Genomic DNA, 19,508 nt, shown 5'->3' with positions numbered 1-19,508 from the left:
AATGTTTGGACTGTTGTAAGTAGCTTACAAGTGCTGAAATTAATGTTTGAAGTGTTGTAGGCTGTTGTTTGGGGCTGTTCAAGCTCGTATAAGCATTGTTCGAAGGCTTATGGTGTTGCACTTCTTTGGTCCGTCTAGCGGCTTAGGGGTTGTGTTGCTTGATTCAATCTCATGACTTTTGGTCCCACACTTTTCTGAGTTTATTTGGTGACTTTTGGACCTCTCTTTTTTCTACTGAATTGGAGGACTTTTGGGTCGATCAAAGCATTGTCTTGGGACAAATTTAAACACTCTTCTGGAGCCACTTTAATTACAATTGTTGAAAGAATTCAAGTGTTTTTAGGTTGATTCACTTGCTATTTTTCCTTTGGATTTGTTAGTTTTGGAAGTGGGTCAACCTTCTATTTTCGTTTATTTTGTTATTTTTGTACCATGGTTAAGTCGAAAAGTGGGATTTTCTTATTTAATTATTTGGAAGACACTTAGAAATATTTGAAAATTAGTTGGAAAACACTTAATTGAGGATGAAATACCTTGAATCACTTTAAGCACAAGTTAAAGCATAGTCTTCCTAGCTTTTAGGAGCACACCCTAGGTGAGAGAGTCCATCCACCTAATTCTCAGCATAAGCTTCCTAGATTTTAGGAGCACACCCCAGGTGAGAGCCCACCCACCTAATTCTCAGCATAGACTTCCTAGATTTTAGGAGCACACCCTAGGTGACAGTCCATTCACCTAATTCTTAGCATAGGCTTCCTAGATTTTAGGAACACACCCTAGGTGAGCGTTCATCCACCTAGTTTTTTTTTAATGAATCATGAAACTAGACACTTGAGCCTGATTCACAAATTGATTAAGATATTAGACATCAGGATGCACCGAAGCATAGTTCATGCTTCCTTAATTAAATCAACAGTGAAATTCCCGCAATGACTTAACCTACAGTGAAACTCAGTGCACCGTCAGTGCACCGGGATTGCATCGGGATTTGAGATTGAATATTACACTCAAATTATTCTGGCAATTGAGAAAATTTGTTAATGCCACATATGGATCATCGGACTAAGATAACTCTAGGGTCTAAGTGGGGAGGGCGATGACGACATTGATTATGTGTGTTTAAACGAGAGATATGAAGTGAGATTATTAGAATAGTATCTCCCACCTCAAGGATCTTCAACAAGGGAGAGGGAATGATCCATGATACTATTCACCGATTCCTGGTGGAATCGTTGCCCCCGACATTCTTAGGTTGTCAGTAGTTCTAGCACGATTAGAGTGACTAATCTGTGGACTACACAGCTTTACAAAATATTTACAAAAATAAAATAAAAATTTCTTTTGCATGATTAAAAGAACTCTGCATAAAAAAGACTTAAACAACAATTTTTGCATGAAAATTCAAAGAATTTTTCTATGAAAATTTGAGGTCCACGGCTAGTCACTCACGGCTAGTCACTTGGATTGAGGTTAAGGACTTCCTTCTGTAGATTGTCGGGCTGGTAGCTCTTGTTCAAGATCGGGAAGCACACAGTCCGGCTCGAAGCCCTCACTTTTACCAATGTCTTACACTCAGTCCTGGTCTTTCATATGTGGCTAAGTGTTTCGTTTGCTGTGATTTCTACGACTCTTTTTTCTGATTTTTGTGCTAAGTTTTCTCGTCTTATTTAATTTTCTTGCAAGTTTATTTAAATCTCCTGCAAATCATACTATGCTCGCAACATTAATAACGCAACAGTAGCAGATGCTCATGTACGCTTTTACAGTTTATCTATGTACGCTTTTACCGCTTTTACAGTTTATCTACAATATTTTACTTTACTGCATTTTACATTTCAAGTACTTTTTATTTACCTGCAATTTGATTATTCTGCATGCAAAACCAGCACTGAAATCAAAACCGAAAAAAAAGCAAAACCAACTTTTGACACGAAAACTGGGAAACACAAATCATCAATCTCAAACACTTAAACCCTGGAGCTGTTATGACGACAGGAGCTTAAAGCCAACTTTGTGGGCAGCACGGCGATGAATTCAGGCCAAGCAGCAAGAAGATCTTTAGCATTATCCATTACTAGTATAATAACAACCCATAGGACTTCGAGGTAGTTTGCTCAGCACAACGTAAATCATTACTCTTTTTTTAGGCTCTTGTACAATCTTGTTGTGCAGCGTAAGTCCTAACCCGACCTAGATTCCGAGGTTGTCGTATGACACGACGTAAACCCTCTTATCTCTGCGGGCTATTTGCAAAATCGAGTATTATGTGTAAGTCGTAAATAATAAAATTGGCAGAATTGAACAATTGAATAACATCATCTTTAAAAATGCAGCCACACAGTAGGATAGTTTGAGAAGTCACTGAGGGTTCTCCTCAGGATCTATGACATCCCCTACCTTTTCTTTTTTTTTGAACTCCTGAAATAACTGTTCCTATTTGTGCCACTCTCACTTGTTTTTCCATGTCCTATAGTGAAAACCTAAACTTTAGAATCTTGAAGACTAATACCTCTGATCATTATCGAGAGTTTTCTCAAGTGACTCCAGTCATTTGAGATGTAATTAACTATAAGGGTTTGCTTCTGTAGGGAACTTGGAACCCATATAAAATAAACCCTATTTAATCTTTGTATTAGATAGGGGAACTTGTCGATCATACATAAAAAGTTTGCAAACCAAACGAATGTCACAAATATCTTAGTTTGCAGGGTTGGGTCTATCGCAGAGGTCTGCACTTATCTTTCGGGAAGGTGTAGTATTTCAGCACAACGTAAATCATTACTCTTTTTTTAGGCTCTTGTACAATCTTGTTGTGCAGCGTAAGTCCTAACCCGACCTAGATTCCGAGGTTGTCGTATGACACGACGTAAACCCTCTTATCTCTGCGGGCTATTTGCAAAATCGAGTATTATGTGTAAGTCGTAAATAATAAAATTGGCAGAATTGAACAATTGAATAACATCATCTTTAAAAATGCAGCCACACAGTAGGATAGTTTGAGAAGTCACTGAGGGTTCTCCTCAGGATCTATGACATCCCCTACCTTTTCTTTTTTTTTGAACTCCTGAAATAACTGTTCCTATTTGAGCCACTCTCACTTGTTTTTCCATGTCCTATAGTGAAAACCTAAACTTTAGAATCTTGAAGACTAATACCTCTGATCATTATCGAGAGTTTTCTCAAGTGACTCCAGTCATTTGAGATGTAATTAACTATAAGGGTTTGCTTCTGTAGGGAACTTGGAACCCATATAAAATAAACCCTATTTAATCTTTGTATTAGATAGGGGAACTTGTCGATCATACATAAAAAGTTTGCAAACCAAACGAATGTCACAAATATCTTAGTTTGCAGGGTTGGGTCTATCGCAGAGGTCTGCACTTATCTTTCGGGAAGGTGTAGTATTCGTGGTATCAGACACGATTATGCGAACTATTGGACGAATGAGATCTATTTGGTCTCATTCTTCAAAAATTAAAACATACTACTTTCAAAACTTAAACTATATACCTCTTATATCAAATTAAATTTCAAAAATTATTTTCATATTTTCAAATTTCTAAAAGTTGTCCGACATGCTCAAATCACAATCATGTAGTTTCAACTTAACATGGGCTTCAATCACCTAAAATGAATTGCGGTACATGCTTGTTCGCACATATGACATGTATGAGTAGATATTTACTAGGTTGTTAGACATTATCTTAAGCAGTATGTGCATGCCCAAACAATAGCTTTTCTGTTCTTTATAAGTAGAGTTTTTCACATGCCATTTAAAACATTATGAAGCCTTGAGGGAGGAGGGATGAGGGAGGAGGGAATCTCATTCAATCTCATTTACAACTTGATCTGATAAAAGTTTGTCTTTCAGTGATGTTGAGAAGGTCACATAGGTGTATTTCTTTATGGTTTATATGTTTTGCGTCTTTATTAGTTTATGTGTAACTTTGTGTTCTCAGTTGTTTTGTTTGCCTACTTGTTTATTTATGTGCACGTCCTTGTCCATGTCATTTGATGTTTTGCCCAAAGTTTGGAAATCGTAAGAAATTTCAGCTGAGATTACAAGTCATTTTCACGAGAGATCAGAATACCATGCTGACTACTATATTACTAAAAGAATGTTTAGCCATGAACAAGAGATTATGGCTAGAGACAAGTCTTCTATCACGCTAATATATGTGTATGAATAGAGCATGCAACACCTAGGTCAAACAAAAACTCCCCACTCTGCCACACTTTTAAAGGCATGTATGGGCCTTTTGGGATATTTTGTAAAGGTTTGAAATAATAACAAAAATTCTATGAATCCAAATGCATATATGAGCGGGCATCCATTGACTATAGCTTTGGTCTTTTTAGTCCAACGATGGATACATTCGGACATATGACACGAATGAGCACATGCACTTGGGGTTATTAGCCACTATCTTAGATTGTGAGTGCATGCCCAAACAATGACATGTCCATTCCTTATAAATAGGCCTGTTTGCATGTCATTTAAAACATTATGAAACCTTGAGATTGGAAGGAGAGGGGGTGTCTCACTCAACCTCATTTAAACCTTGATCCTATAAAAGTTTTTGTTTTTCAGTGATGATGAGGTTGCATTAAGTGTATTTCTTTATGGCTTATATGTCTTGTGTCTTTTTGACTTTATGCATAATTGTGTGTTCTTGTTTTGTTCTCCTACTACTTATGCTCTTGTCCTTGTCTATGCCATTCGATGTTTTACCCAAGTTTGGAATTCACAAGAAATTTTGCTAAGCTTAAAAGTTACTCTCATGGGAGATCTAATGAGAAGATTATCATGTTCATTCACTATATTTCTATAAGAATGTATGACCATGCACAAGGGTTTTTTGCTAGAGATGAGTTTTCCATCACAGTATTAACTGTGTATGATTAGTTGCAACACCTAGGCTGAACAAAACCTCATAACCCTGCCACACTTTTAAAGACGTGTATTGGTTTTTGAATTCTTTTGTACATTTCGAAATAATAACAAAATTTTCATAGTTCTGAAGGCTTAGATGAGTGGCATCCACTAGGCATACCTGTGTATTTTTCCTTGTTTTGTTCACCTATTTGTTTGTTTTCACTCAAGTCATTTGATTTTTTGCCCGAGTTTTGAATTCATAAGAAACTTTGATGTAGCTTACTAGTTACTCTCACGAGAGATCTCATAAGAATAGCATGTTAGCTTTTCTTATTACTAAAGGAATGTATGGCCATACTCAAGGGATTTTGGCTAGAGATGAGTCATCTATCACACGACTAGAATGGAGCATGCAACTCATAGGCTGAACAAAACCTCTCCACTCTTTCACACTTTTGAAGGTATATATGGATCTTTGGGATATTTTGTGAAGTTTTGCAATAAGAACAAAATTTCTATATTTCTAAAGGCATATAGGACTGACATTCATTAGCTATTAGCTTTATAGGAGGGAAAAATGCAATACCTAGTCTGAACAAAATCTCTCCACTTTGCCACACATTTAAAGGCGTGTATGGATCTTTTTAAACGTTCAAAATAATAATAATAATTTTATAGTTCTGAAGACATATGAGTTGCATTCATTAGCTATAGCTATTGTAGGAAGGAAAATGCACCAGCTGCCACACTTAGAAAGCCTTGTATGGGTCTTTGAGATCTTTTGTAATGATTTGAAATAATAAAAAGAATTTCATTGTTCTAAAGCCATATATTAGTGCGGCATCCATTATGCATACCTATGTTTTACTTGTTTTGTTCACCAATTTGTTTATTTTATCATTAATGTCATTTGATGTTTTGTCCAAGTTTGGAATTCTTAAAGATTCTCTAGAGAGATCTAATAAGAAGAACAACTCTCCATATTACTAAAAGAATTTATGGCCATACACAAGGAATTTTTGCTAGAAACGAGTCTTCTATCACACTACTAAATGTGTATGAGTAGAGCATGCAACACCTTGGTTGAAAAACCTTTCCATCATGCCACACTTTTAAAGGTTTATATGGGTCTTTGGGATCTTCTGTAAATGTTTGAAATAATAACAAAAATTTCAATAGTTCTAAAGACATATATGAGTGGCATCCATTAGATATATCTTTGCAGGAAAGAAAAATGTATATCTAGGTTGAACAAAACTTCTCTACCCTGCCGCACTTTTAAAGGCGTGTTTTTTTAAGGTTCAAAATAATAATAATAATTTCATAGTTCTATAGGCATATTATCTTTTTTAAGAAATAATATATAATTTTTTCATAATAATTTGAGATATTATTAGTCCTAACTTTTTGTGAAATTGTCACTAATTGATTTTTATCATTGACATAATCATTGGAATAATATTAATGATATTAGATTTTTATTTGATAAGATAAATTTTGTTATTCAAATATAATTATCAAAAAATGTGACAAATACTTTAGCTGCAGAAATAGTAAAGGGTTTTAAATGTCTTCAAATATCATGAAAATAGTCAAGGATTTCATAGTTCACTTTCTTGAAATGAAATTCTATGATGATTAGTAACTTTAAATAACTCTCAATGAAAGTTTTCAATCAGTTTTTATAAAAAGAAAAAAAAAATTTATCGAATGATTTCAAAAGAGAGACACCCTAGTCTATAATGATAATTCCAAATGATATTCTTATTTATAATTGAAATGGAGTGAGATAAGTGGTTATATTATTCAAGCAGGTATAGTCGATCATTTTCTCTAACTTGCCCAATTATCCTTTGCATAGCAAAGTCCTAAAATAAATAATGATTAGTAAAAGATGTTACATTGTAGTTGTGATGCTTCACGAGTTTAGATTTGTTACTGGGTTAGAAGTATGCGGCATATTGTTGATAGTAAAGGTAGGAAAAATAAAAATTTTTCCTTGACATGTAAGAGTTATTAGGGAGCCATCAACTAATTTTATTTTCTTATTGCTTGAACAAGGTTTTCCGGTTTAAAAAGATGCTGGCAAAATTTATTATAAATTTATTAGTTATATTTTTGTAGAACTATTTGATAGTTAATGAATTAAAATTAAAAGAGTTTGAGTTTAAGAATTGAGAGAAGATTTGTTACTGGGTTAGAAGTATGCGGCATATTTTTGATAGTAAAGGTAGGAAAAATAAAAATTTTTCCTTGACATGTAAGAGTGATTAGGGAGCCATCAACTAATTTTATTTTCTTATTGCTTGAACAAGGTTTTCCGGTTTAAAAAGATGCTGGCAAAATTTATTATAAATCTATTAGTTATATTTTAGTAGAACTATTTGATAGTTAAAGAATTAAAAGTAAAAGAGTTTGAGTTTTTACTATTTTGAGCCAGATGTCTTTTCCGAGAAAATTGAGGAAGTTTTTAGCTTCTCAAATTCTTCTAAATTGAGTCATTCTAGTTCATCAAAGCAAGCTATCCTTTTTAGTCTTTTTATTTTCCATCGCAACTTCAAGGTTTTTTATGAAATTTTCCATATTCCTCTTTAATATACTCTTTTTTTTTGGCATAATTGCACATAGGCTAGTTTTGGGAAAAGGCAATTAGGCATCTTTTTTGAAGATTCGGTGGCAATAAGTATCTTATATTGGGGTTATGTGGTTTTTATGATTTATGTTTAAGATTTGAGAGCATCAAGTATTGCCATCTTTTTTCTTCCTATATATTTGAGTGAGAAGTCTTTATTTATGGATATTGGGTTTTGTTTGATTAAGGTTTAAATACAAATTTAGTTGAATTCATTATTGTGTTTTGCTATAAACTCAGACACGCAATCTCTTTATATAAATTATTTGAGAGCCATTACATCATTACTATACCTATTTTGAGATCATGGTTGTAGTCAAGTTCTAGCCAATGGACTTTCACTGCATTGAGGCATTCAATGATAGAAATGTTACTTTTGTCAAGAGCTTTGTCTTAATATCATACATGAGGGCGACATCTTCAATCTGCTTGACAGCTTTTGAAGCGTTCTTTGTTGGTGTTAGGACTAAATATTATTTGTTGATTTCATGTATCATTGTGTTCCATAATTGTAACATAGTTTTAAAATATGTTTTATCCCATATTACAAATTTTGGATCATTCTGAGTTTAGCAAGGATCATTAAAACGATGAAATTTTTCTCTTTCCTTTAAGAAATATCTTCATCATTCTATAGATACAAGGTTTGTCCCATCTAGAATTTTTCTTTAGTATGATTTTCGCTACTCGTGATGCTGATTCTTTGGAAGGGAAGCTATAAAGCCAGACATGAAGAGGAAAAAAAAATTATAGATATGTGAACTTAATGGTTGGAAGGGAACTCTAACATTAGTCTGATACCATATAGAAGAGAAATGGCTAGAAAACTTATTTTTTCACTTTTTTACATTCAAAATTAATTAGAAATAATTTAAAGAATTTGAAAATTAAATTTGTTATCCAAAATTTTTAATCTTGTTCGGTAATAGGATAGAGAAATCAGTTACAATTTTTTTTTTCTTGTTAAGCACGTAAATTTGTAGCACTTCTCTTTCCATATTAAACAGATGAATTAATGGCATATTTTTTCCCTTCTTTACTACTTCAACTTGTGGCTCCTTCATTCTTGATTTTGCAATCCTAATATTTTTAACAACTTTTATTTATCTATGCGATATCTCTTATTTCGTAATGTAATTTATTTTTAATTGATTGCCTCTCTCTTAAAATTTTCTCTATTTCACAACTTACATGTGTTTAGGGAGTTCTACTCTTAACCCTCACACTTAGTTTGTTTGCATTACGTGTGCATCAAAGGTCTATTTAATTTTGATGATAAAAAAACATATGTTAAGAGATATTAATGGTCTTATGAAGTACAAAACTGAGTAGCAATCATTGTACAGTAACATCCAAGCTTGAAATGCAAAATATAAGGAAGCATTCTAAAGGATTAGGTTAAAAGAGATGAAGGCCTTTTTGTTTTGTATGTAGCATTAGTAGAGATTATTGTAGATTATATTTAATTGTTAAATGCAAATCATTATGAAGCATTCCAAAAAACAGATGAGAGCTTTCTTGTTTTGTATGTAGAAATGCACTGTAAAAGCTTATGGATGAAAGCTGTCCTAGTTACATAGACTCGAGACCATTGACTTGCTATTAGTATCACCAAATTAAAGCTATTTTTGTGAAAATTTACTTGATGAAGGTTCATACGAATGTTTATTGGAGAAATATAAGTAGCCATTGGAGCTCATTTTTGTATGATTTTTAGAATTTTTTTGGCTTTCTTGAATTTTTTTATAGTATTTCATATGCATTCAACACTTTATAAATACTTCATAAAATGAGATGAAAGCTAAGAAGATTATGACAGTTCTTTTGATTTTATTGTAAGAACATTTTAAGGTGTCTCTAAAGAAGAAATCAGGTGTTTATTTTATATAATATTTTTTAAAGCCAATTTCTTTCCATGAGTAATAATATAGTTTGCATTGTATTTTATACAATGAATATGAAAGATTGTGTGCTCTTGATATTTTAGTGCTAGAATTATATACCACCAAAATATTGAAAGAATTTTTGAGGTAAAATTATTTGTATATAGGATTTATGTTTGCCTAGTCCGTAGGGATAGGCTTTATCGTTGTGCTCGTTTGTAGTAGGAAAACGTTGTGTAGAGTACTCTACCTATCCACCATGAAGGAGACTGACTTATTTTAAAAATGGAGGATTTTAGTGGAATCCTGAGCAAAACTTTGCTTAGCGATAAACGTAAGTAAAATGGGTGGAAAATCACATAATAATAGCATTGTCATTACTCTTTAACCAAAATTTACATAATTTTACAGTTCGTTAGTTTAATTGCTTATGTGGTGAGTCATGCCTTACATGCTCATAAGCCATTTTGATCAAGTAAATTTAATTATTTGTGCTCGAAATTGTATTTACTCTTACATTTAGCATATATCTTTATATAACCTTTCATATCTTTTGGCAATTGTTTGTTTAGTCTTGGCGTTTAGTGATTTAATTGTCTAATATAGCATGTGTGTGGATATTTTATTTTATGCCTAATTATTACATTACTCGCTTGATTTTATACATGTACACCTTATATCGTTTACATAGGTCTTTTCAACGGGCTTCAGCCAACTCTGAAGATCTTTCTACTTAGGCCAAAAAACCGCCCTTACCAAGTATTAAAAAAACGATCAAATGTAAAAACTGCCTAGAACTCTCAAGCATAAAGTTCTTAAGAACTTGAAAAGCAATACTGCTGGAATATCTTGCTCATGTAACTTAGCTATTTCAAAGTATTTATATAATATCAAACATGAATATTTAAGGGCTTATTTGAGATCAATTTTGTTTTTTGTTTTTACTTTTATTTTTAAAAACATATTTATTTATTGCGATTTTATACAATTTTATTTTTTGTTTATAAAAATAAATTAACATGAATTTTAAAACACTCAAAATAATTTTTAGATGTTTTGAGTGTTTTTAAAACAAGCATAATTAATTAAATATGTCCAACATGTTTTGTTTCAAAACAAAAAATAAAAAAAATATTATAAAATTAAAATAGGAAATAAAAATTTAATTTGATCCCAAACTGCACCTAACTGCAAAATCTCAACCGAGTAACAAAACTGAAGATAAGTCATATCTTTAAAAGCTCAACTAACTAAGCAAATAAGAACCAAAGTGGCTTGTAGAGAAATCCAAGAACTATGAAACTTAAGATTGAAATCTTGGGACAAAAAATTGACATTCTACTTATTTCTGTATTTGTTCTAATTTTAACACTTTTTTTACCAATCAAACCGTTACATAAGTGGAATGTGATTCAGTATTTGGGATGATAGATTGTTGTCTAAATAAATAATTTGATTTTTTTTATTGATTTAGGTGAACCCAGATGAAATTGTGTTTGGAGGATGGGACATAAGCAACCTTAACCTAGCAGATTCGATGACTAGAGCCAGGGTCTTGGACATTGATCTTCAGAAGCAACTTAGGCCTTACATGGAATCCATGGTTCCTCTTCCTGGTATCTACGATCCAGATTTCATCGCCGCCAATCAAGATTCCCGTGCCAACAATGTCATCAAAGGAACCAAGAGTGAGCAAGTCCAACAAGTTATTAAGGATATTAGGTATATTGTTTTTATTCACTATCTTTTGCGTGCTCTCCAGTGTTCTCATTGATTATTTGTTAATCTGACTGTTGCTGGTTAAATCCTTCTAAGTTTACTTGTCATTATACCAGCCAACCTTTTGATTATGAGCATGAGGTTGTTTGTTCAAGCAAATGTCCCAACAAAGTAAATGAAACGTTTTGGTTGTAATTAGAGATTTAGGTGGAGGAACTAATATTTCATTTCTTTTACTTGTATTGAAATTAAAATCAGTTACATTTGAAGGGAGTCTGAGGGAGTTTGTGGAGTTCAGACTTAATTTTGATTTTTAGCTATAGCCAATCAAATGATAGATCTAATAAATTTTATATGATGAAACTTTGGTGTAAATAAATGTTGGAATTTTTCTCAAATGATGCATACAAATCATGGCAAATAAAACACCCCGTGTGATTAATATGATCATCATGATTTCTTAGCTATACTTTATAATGCCCCAAACTAGATGAGAGAATGCAATATAGTTTGTGCAAATTTGTGACTTGAGCAACATGATTTTATTGATAGAATAAGGGTATTTAATCCCAATTACAATAGGCTCAACAAAGTAAAGAAATAAAACAGAATAAAATAAATAGGAAAGGAATAAGAAAGAAAAAAGTAAAAAAAAAAAAAGAAATAATGAACTAATAAGCAATAAATAATAAATATTAACGTCTAGGAATTTAATTATCGTTATAAATCTAAGACTCCCCCTCAAGTTGAAGCATAGATGTCAATCATGTTCAACTTGGATTGAAGTAATCGAACAAAGGTCGAGGAAGATTCTTGATGGGGATTTCCGCTAGTAGACCACTGGAGGGTACAAAAGACGCACAAATTTCCTTGGAGACAATGTTTTTCTTAATGGAGCGTTTGTTAATCTCCACATGTTTGGTACGATCATGTTGAACTAGATTGTGAGCAATGTGGCGGTTTTATTATCACGTAATAGTTGCAGCTGGATGGAGGTTGGCCATAGAGCAAGATGCATAATTAGAGGGCTTCATAAATCCCCAAGGTCATGGACCAGAATTCAGCTTCTGCACTGTTCTGAGCAGCCAAAAACTGTTTTTTATATTTCCATGTGACCAAACTTTCCCATGCAAATGATGAATACTCCGAGGTGGAATGACGACATGAATCGACCCGACCCAACAACATCTATATAAACAACAATAGACTGAGAGGTGTGACGAGAGAAAAATTAAACCTAAGCCCGGTGTACCTTTTAAATAGTGGAGAATCCGGTGGACAGCTTGGAGATGGTGCTCAAAGGGATCATGCATTAATTAACTGACTATATCAATTGTGTGACATATGTCTGGGCGAGTATGGGCAAGATAGATGAGTTTTCGCACAAGGCGCTGGTAGTAAGTTTTGTTGACATATACAATATTAAGAATGTCAGATAATTTTTAATTGGAATCCATTGGGACAACCACCGGTTTGCACAGAAGGTTGTACTCTTTTAAAAGGTCAATCACATATTTGCATAGTGATAGGCAAATGCTCCAAGTTGATCGAGCCACTTTCATGCCTAAGAAGTTCCTTAGAGATCTCAAATCCTTCATGTCAAAGGACTTAGCAAGAATGTCTTTTAAGAACTCTAATACTGGGAGATCATTGCCTGTAAGAAGAATATCGTCAATATAGACAATAAGGATAGCTATCTTGCCTTTGAAGGAATGTCGGAGGAAGAGTGTGGTCCAATTGATCCTGAGTAAAGCCATGACCCATGACTATCTTTGTGAACTTGTCAAACCAGACCTTGGGAGACTGATTTAGCCCATAGAGAGACTTCCGCAGCCTGCACTTTCGCACCCTGGGAGAGACAAGTCAACGCATTCTTGACATTCATGTTGTTCCTGCAAGGAACAACATGACCCAAATAGTGTTTAACTTGGCCACTGGAGCAAATGTCTTCTTATAGTCAACTCCGTAAGTTTGTGAGTACCCTTTGGTAACCAATAATGTCTTGTTGCGTTCAAATGATCGATCAGAGTTAAACTTGGTGTTGAAAATTCATTGGCACCCCATCGCTTTCTTACCCTGAGGAAGATCAACGAGGTCACATGTATGGTTCCCCTGAAGGGCGCTTATTTCCTCCATTATTGTCATTTTCTAGGCTTGATTAGTAAGAGCAACCTCAATAGTAGTTGAGATCTGTTAATCCGTCAGGGCAGTGGTAAATGCTTTGTAGGTCGGTGATAAATTGCGAAAAGAGACATATTTTATCATAGAATAGAGGGAGCATATCTGATTGCATAACTTACTCGAAGAGTTCACCTCATTTAAAGGAGGGGTCGTGCTGAGGATGTCACCCAAAGTGGAGTCAAGGTCCTGTAAGGAGGTAGTGGGTTCTAGAGTATGAGTATTATAACGAGTGCGTCAAGTGTAGACACAAATAGTGGGAGGAGATGGTGCACTCATCGGGATAGCACTCACCGGGACAGGGGACTATTCAGTGGAGGGAACAATGGGGGAAACATCCATAGGAGTAGGATAAGGGATAATGTCTAAGAACCCAAGCTCACCCTCACTTGGTGCTTAGCTCAGAAAATAGGGAACACTTTCAAAGAATGATATATCAACACTCAGATAGATTTTGTTTGTGGTAGAGTCAAGACACCGATACTCCTTTTGAGTGGCGGAGTACCCAAGGAAGATACATTTTATGGATCTGAGATTAAATTTTCTCTTATTGGGGGCAGTGTTCCAAACAAAGACAGTGCATCAAAAAATCTTGGGGTATAATGTGGAGAAGCTCCTATTAGTTGGGAAGCATGACATTAGAACGACTAAGGAGGTTCAGAACTTGTGAATTTTAGACGAGACTTTATTAATGAGATAGGTGACAGTGAGAATGACTTTGTTCCAAAAATATTTCAGAACATTGGATTGAGTGAGCAACGTCGTGGAGGTGGCAGTTTTTTCTCTCGTTTTCCCTCCATTTTATTGAGTATCCGTACGAGAGCTATGGTGGAGAGAATTCACCCAAAATAGAATTAAAAAAATTATGATTATTGTCAGTCTGAAGGAGCTGAATAGTAGATTTGAATTGAGTTAAAATGAAGGTGTTGACGTTTTGGAAGGTGACATCAACTTCCGATTTGTCTTTTAAAATGTAGACTCATGTCATTCAATTGTAATCCTCAATCAAAGTTATGACCTACCTTTTATTGGTGTAGCTGGGAGTGCGAGAAAGTCACTTTAGGTCTCTGTGAATGAGGGAGAAAGGTTCGGAAGGAGTGTAAGTATGGGATGAGTAAAATGGACCCAATGATGTTTGGTTAACTGACATGTCTCATTATAGAAATTAGAAGGGCTTTTAGAAAACATCAAAACATGAAATTTTTTTGAATATTGGAAACTAGGATGATCTAAACGTGAGAGATGTCTAGATTTTCCATGTTATTTTCTTGAAAGTTGTACTCTAGCTACCCTCTTAACAATTCTTTTCATCCTCTCTGAACGACGATCCTGAAAAACACAAATATGATAAGAGAGATTAGCAATGCAATCATTATCATTTGTTAACTTGGTGACAGATAACAAATTACATTACCACTGTAGAACATGTAAAACAGACTTCAGAGTTAGATCAGTTATCAGTATAACCGACCATTTACCAACAATGAAACTACAAGAGCCATCGAAAATTTTGACGGTATCTTTCCCGAGCACGGATAGTAGGTCGAAAAAACTTGTGAGCATTTAATCATGTGATCCATGGACTAGAGAAAGAATAAATCGTGAAAGCCATGGGAAGAGTATCTTTCGGACGTGGGAGGTCAACGCATCTGTAGAAACTTGATGGGCTCTAATAAGCTGATCAATTGCTTCATCTGGCTTTTCAGGGATTTAGAGGATTATGGGATGTTTTAGGTATGATTCGGTTCATCCGTGGTAGGCTCGACGATCACTGTGAAACCCTTGCTAGTAGAGGATTTGGCCGATGGTTTGTGAGCCGGCTTATCGTGGAGTTTCCAACACTTGTCTCGAGTGTAGTTGGGTTTGTGACACTAAATACAAGTGGAGCGACAGTACATGAGGGTTGAGCAGAACTCGAGATGATTCCGGCTGAACGGAAAGAAGTGTGGCTGTGAATCCAACACATTGATGGATTCGGCTCACGGATAGCTGCAGTAAGGCTGTGCATGAAAGCTGCATGAAAGTTCGACTGCTGCAGGTGGAGGACAGCTGGCCGGGAAAGATCCTGTTGGATTGCTGCAAAAAGCTGCACTGCGGGACAGGAAAGCTGCAGAAAATAGTAAAAAGCTGTTTTTCCTACAGGAAAGTTGCAAGAATGTGCAGGAAAGGAGCTTCCTCATGGGAGACGGGATTTCAAGGGAGATAGGATTCACGACACGTTTTTTAGAATTTTAAGCCGATCCTCTCGGAGATAAAGTTGCTTCTTTTTCTCGCCAACGAGTATCCCACTACAGACCTTAGTTGGTGCCCTGACTGTAATGCTGCAGAACCTGTGATCGACGGCAAGCTCGCAGGTTCAGATAGTGATATTGCAACGTGGAAGTATCCTAATTCGATCCAAGGTTCAAGCTCGCGGGAGAAAGGCTCTGTGGAGAATTGTTGAAGGTGGAACCGGCAGTAGTAAAACCCTACTAGAAGAGCCAACGACTAGGATAGAACCCGACTCTGATATCATGTCAAATTTGTGACTTGAGCAACATGGGCTATTTAAACTTAATTACAAAAGGAAAGAACTAAAACAAAATTAAGTAAATAGGAAAGGAATAGAACATAATAAAATAAAAAAATAAGAAATAATAAGATTTAATTGATGTTATATATCTAATAGTTTGTGCATAGATCAGTCCAGATAAATTCACGATATTAATGAAGGTTTCTGCCAAATGTTTTGTGTTAGGGAGTTCAAGGATAAGAACAATGTCGATAAAGTCGTTGTTCTTTGGACTGCAAACACTGAGAGGTACAGCAATGTGATGGTTGGCCTCAATGACACCACTGAGAATCTCCTTGCATCATTGGAAAGAAATGAGACTGAGATCTCCCCATCCACCTTGTATGCTGTTGCCTGCGTCATGGAGAACATTCCATTCATCAATGGAAGCCCACAAAACACCTTCGTGCCTGGTAATTACGCAAACAATTTTCGATGCTTATTGGTCATTTCTGTATCGTGAGAAAGGATTTGATAACATCTAATTTTGTTCTTTCTTTTCATTTCTCTCCAGGACTTATTGATTTTGCCATTCAGAGGAACAGTCTTATTGGAGGAGATGACTTCAAGAGCGGGCAAACAAAGATGAAATCCGTCCTCGTTGATTTTCTTGTCGGTGCAGGGATCAAGGTGAAAGCACTAATCCTATATTTATCCCATGCTATATAAAATAAAGAAATCTTTTATGTAAAATATTTAACATAAAATATGTTTCTCTTCAACCAGCCAACCTCCATTGTTAGCTACAACCATCTTGGTAACAACGATGGCATGAACCTCTCTGCACCACAAACATTTCGTTCAAAAGAGATCTCGAAGAGCAATGTCGTCGATGATATGGTTACGAGCAACGAAATCCTCTATCAACCAGGGGAGCATCCCGACCATGTCGTTGTCATAAAGGTACTTGGAAGTAGTAGCCTTTTCAAAGTAGTTGTATTCAAGCTTCAATACCTAATTATTTTGTGGACTTGTCTCAGTATGTGCCTTATGTTGGGGATAGCAAAAGGGCGATGGACGAGTATACCTCCGAGATCTTCATGGGTGGGAAAAACACGATCGTTATTCACAACACCTGCGAGGACTCACTACTTGCTGCACCTATAATTCTTGATTTGGTGCTCCTGGCTGAGCTTAGCTCCAGAATTCAGTTCAAGGCTGAGGGGGAGGTTTGTGAAATCTCTTAATTTGAACATATTCTTCTACTTTTAATCTGTAATGTAGCTAATGAATGCTGAAATGTTTAAGAGCTAAAGGTGTATTTTGCAATTTGGTTTTGCAGGGAAAGTTCCATTCCTTCCATCCTGTGGCAACCATACTGAGCTACCTGACTAAAGCTCCTCTTGTACGTTTTATTGTTAATTCTAGGACTGGGCTTCTTTATTATGAAAGACATATGACAATATTAATTCGAATTAGTGTTATAATAAAATTACAAATAGAATGAATAATTAGGAGAAAGAAAAGATACTTAATATAAAATACAATATATTGTTTTTAAACACTATTAATAATTTTAAAAAAATTATGGTTTTTAATATATATTTGAGTATATTTTATATTAATTATTTCATAGCACACAATTCTCATTTATTAACATATCTCAACACCCAAACTTTCATATTTACACATAAAACACTCAAATCCTTAATATCACATAAAAAAACAGCACCATTTCCACTTTTTAGAAGTGAAATACACCTTTTCATACATAGGTTTAAAACACCCTAAGTTCTATTTATGTAAATATGTAAATTTAGGTGTTAGATATGTAAATAAATGAGAAATGTGTGCTATGTGCATAAATTTCCCTAATTGTTTTTTAAACGAGCATGCACATGAGCTAACGAGTCGAATCAAGGTTGGCTTGCGCTTGGCTTATTAGCTCATTGAGCTCAGCTCACGAGCCACTTTTCGATCTGAGCCGGAGCCGGCTCATGAGTCAGCTTAGCTCAGTTACACCCCTACTTCTGATCACCAAAAATTCATCGTGTTGTTGCTTTGCTATGTTGTAACAGGTTCCACCCGGCACACCTGTGGTGAACGCCCTCTCAAAACAGAGGGCTATGCTGGAGAACATACTGAGGGCTTGCATTGGCCTGGCTCCAGAAAACAATATGATTCTGGAGTACAAGTGAGACTTCCTGAAAAGGGTCGGAGAACTGAAGGCTATATGAGTGGCGGAACTATAAGATTGCAGATTTGGTTCTCTACCCCATTTTTCTTCTTCCAATTATTATATAATATGTAATTGTTGTCGACTCCCGGTGATTATGGTAAATCAACTTGTGTTCAAATCTTATGATTCTGTTTTTCAATTCAAGTGCGGAAACCTGTGCGAGCCGCTAGTAGCTCTCTTATAACAATAATGCGTGACTTTTTCTACTAATATTAAATCCTTTTATTATTTATAGCTTCAGCGCCAAAAACAATTTGGTAAATTTACGTAGCATACCGCACAATTCTTATGTGTTTACATATATATATATATATATATATATAACATCTTTAGTTGTATTCATTTTTATGAAGTTGGTAATTGATTGATGTGATGTTAATTATATGAGTGGCATATGTGCACTTAACAAACTTTTCGTATTAGATATGTAAATATATGATCGTTGTGTTGTATGTATGTAATGGCCACCTCAATAAAGAAAAAAAAATATTACATCAGTACACGTAGAGTAACGTGCGTAGCCAATGATATCACGTCACGACACCCCGCGCGACAAAAAAAAAACGATGCAGTAACATTGAGAATATTCTCCTTATGTTATTCATGTGTTATTGTGTGTTATTCATGTGTTATTGTGTTATTATGTGTTATTGTGTCATGGGAATATTCCTGGTGTTATAATAACACAATAACATATGAATAACACTGGGAAGAATATTCTCCCGTATTACTGCGTTGTTTTTTTCTCTGTTGGAAATATTCTCCGTGTTATTCAGGTGTTATTGTGTTATTCATGTCTTATTATGTCATGAGAATATTATTGGTGTTATAACAACACAATAACACATCAATAACACATGAATAACACACAATAACACATGAATAACATAGGAGGGAATATTCCCTGTGCTACTGTGTTATTTTTTTTTCTCTATCGTGCGGGATGTCGTGACATGATTTTATTGGCTACGCACGCTACTTTTACGTGTGTAGTACTGATGTAATATTTTTTTCCTCAATAAAAGAGTTCTTATCATACTATTGGTGGCATAGGATCTTATATTTAAAGTTAAAATTATTACATCGGACATTTTAGTCGAGCGCAGAGCTAAATATTTAAATTTAAATTTATCCTGGATAAATAAAGAAGATGCAAAATATCAAAGTTTTATGTTGATTAAAACAAAGATGTCAACAAATTTTGGGGTCTAATTTAATCAAAATAATCTGTCATTTAAGTTCAATTATGAAAGGTTGCCGCTTTACTTTAATGGAAGGGAGGTGAGTGCAAGAAGGCTGGTTTGTTTTTGTGTGTATACAGTAGAGATTAGTGGAGAAGCACTGAAAGGTAAAGATAATTGGATAAAAATGATTGGGTAATTTTAGTTGGGCAACATTGATAAGAAAATGATGGCCAAGTAATCATGGTTGAGTCAAGGCGTTTGAGTGATGTACACCGAGTGATGATAGTTAAATAATAATGGTTGGAT

General features: G+C 34.8%; 1 protein-coding gene across 1 annotated transcript in view; it reads left to right on the top strand.

Moving 5' to 3' along the window:
- LOC110022692 (inositol-3-phosphate synthase-like) overlaps window positions 1–18,258 on the top strand; it is a 42,477-nt gene extending 24,219 nt beyond the window's left edge. Inside the window, 7 exon segments of the mRNA XM_020721770.1 lie at window positions 10,866–11,113; window positions 16,026–16,252; window positions 16,354–16,469; window positions 16,566–16,742; window positions 16,820–17,008; window positions 17,122–17,184; window positions 17,858–18,258. Coding sequence (XP_020577429.1) covers window positions 10,866–11,113; window positions 16,026–16,252; window positions 16,354–16,469; window positions 16,566–16,742; window positions 16,820–17,008; window positions 17,122–17,184; window positions 17,858–17,977 — 1,140 coding nt within the window. The 3' untranslated portion in view covers window positions 17,978–18,258.
- Window positions 18,259–19,508: the final 1,250 nt, after the last annotated feature.

Source organism: Phalaenopsis equestris, unplaced genomic scaffold, assembly GCF_001263595.1.
Source record: "Phalaenopsis equestris unplaced genomic scaffold, ASM126359v1 Scaffold000002, whole genome shotgun sequence".
Lineage (NCBI taxonomy): Eukaryota > Viridiplantae > Streptophyta > Magnoliopsida > Asparagales > Orchidaceae > Phalaenopsis > Phalaenopsis equestris.
The sequence above is the reverse complement of the archived record's forward strand: the minus strand, read 5'-3'. Positions and strand labels throughout refer to the sequence as shown.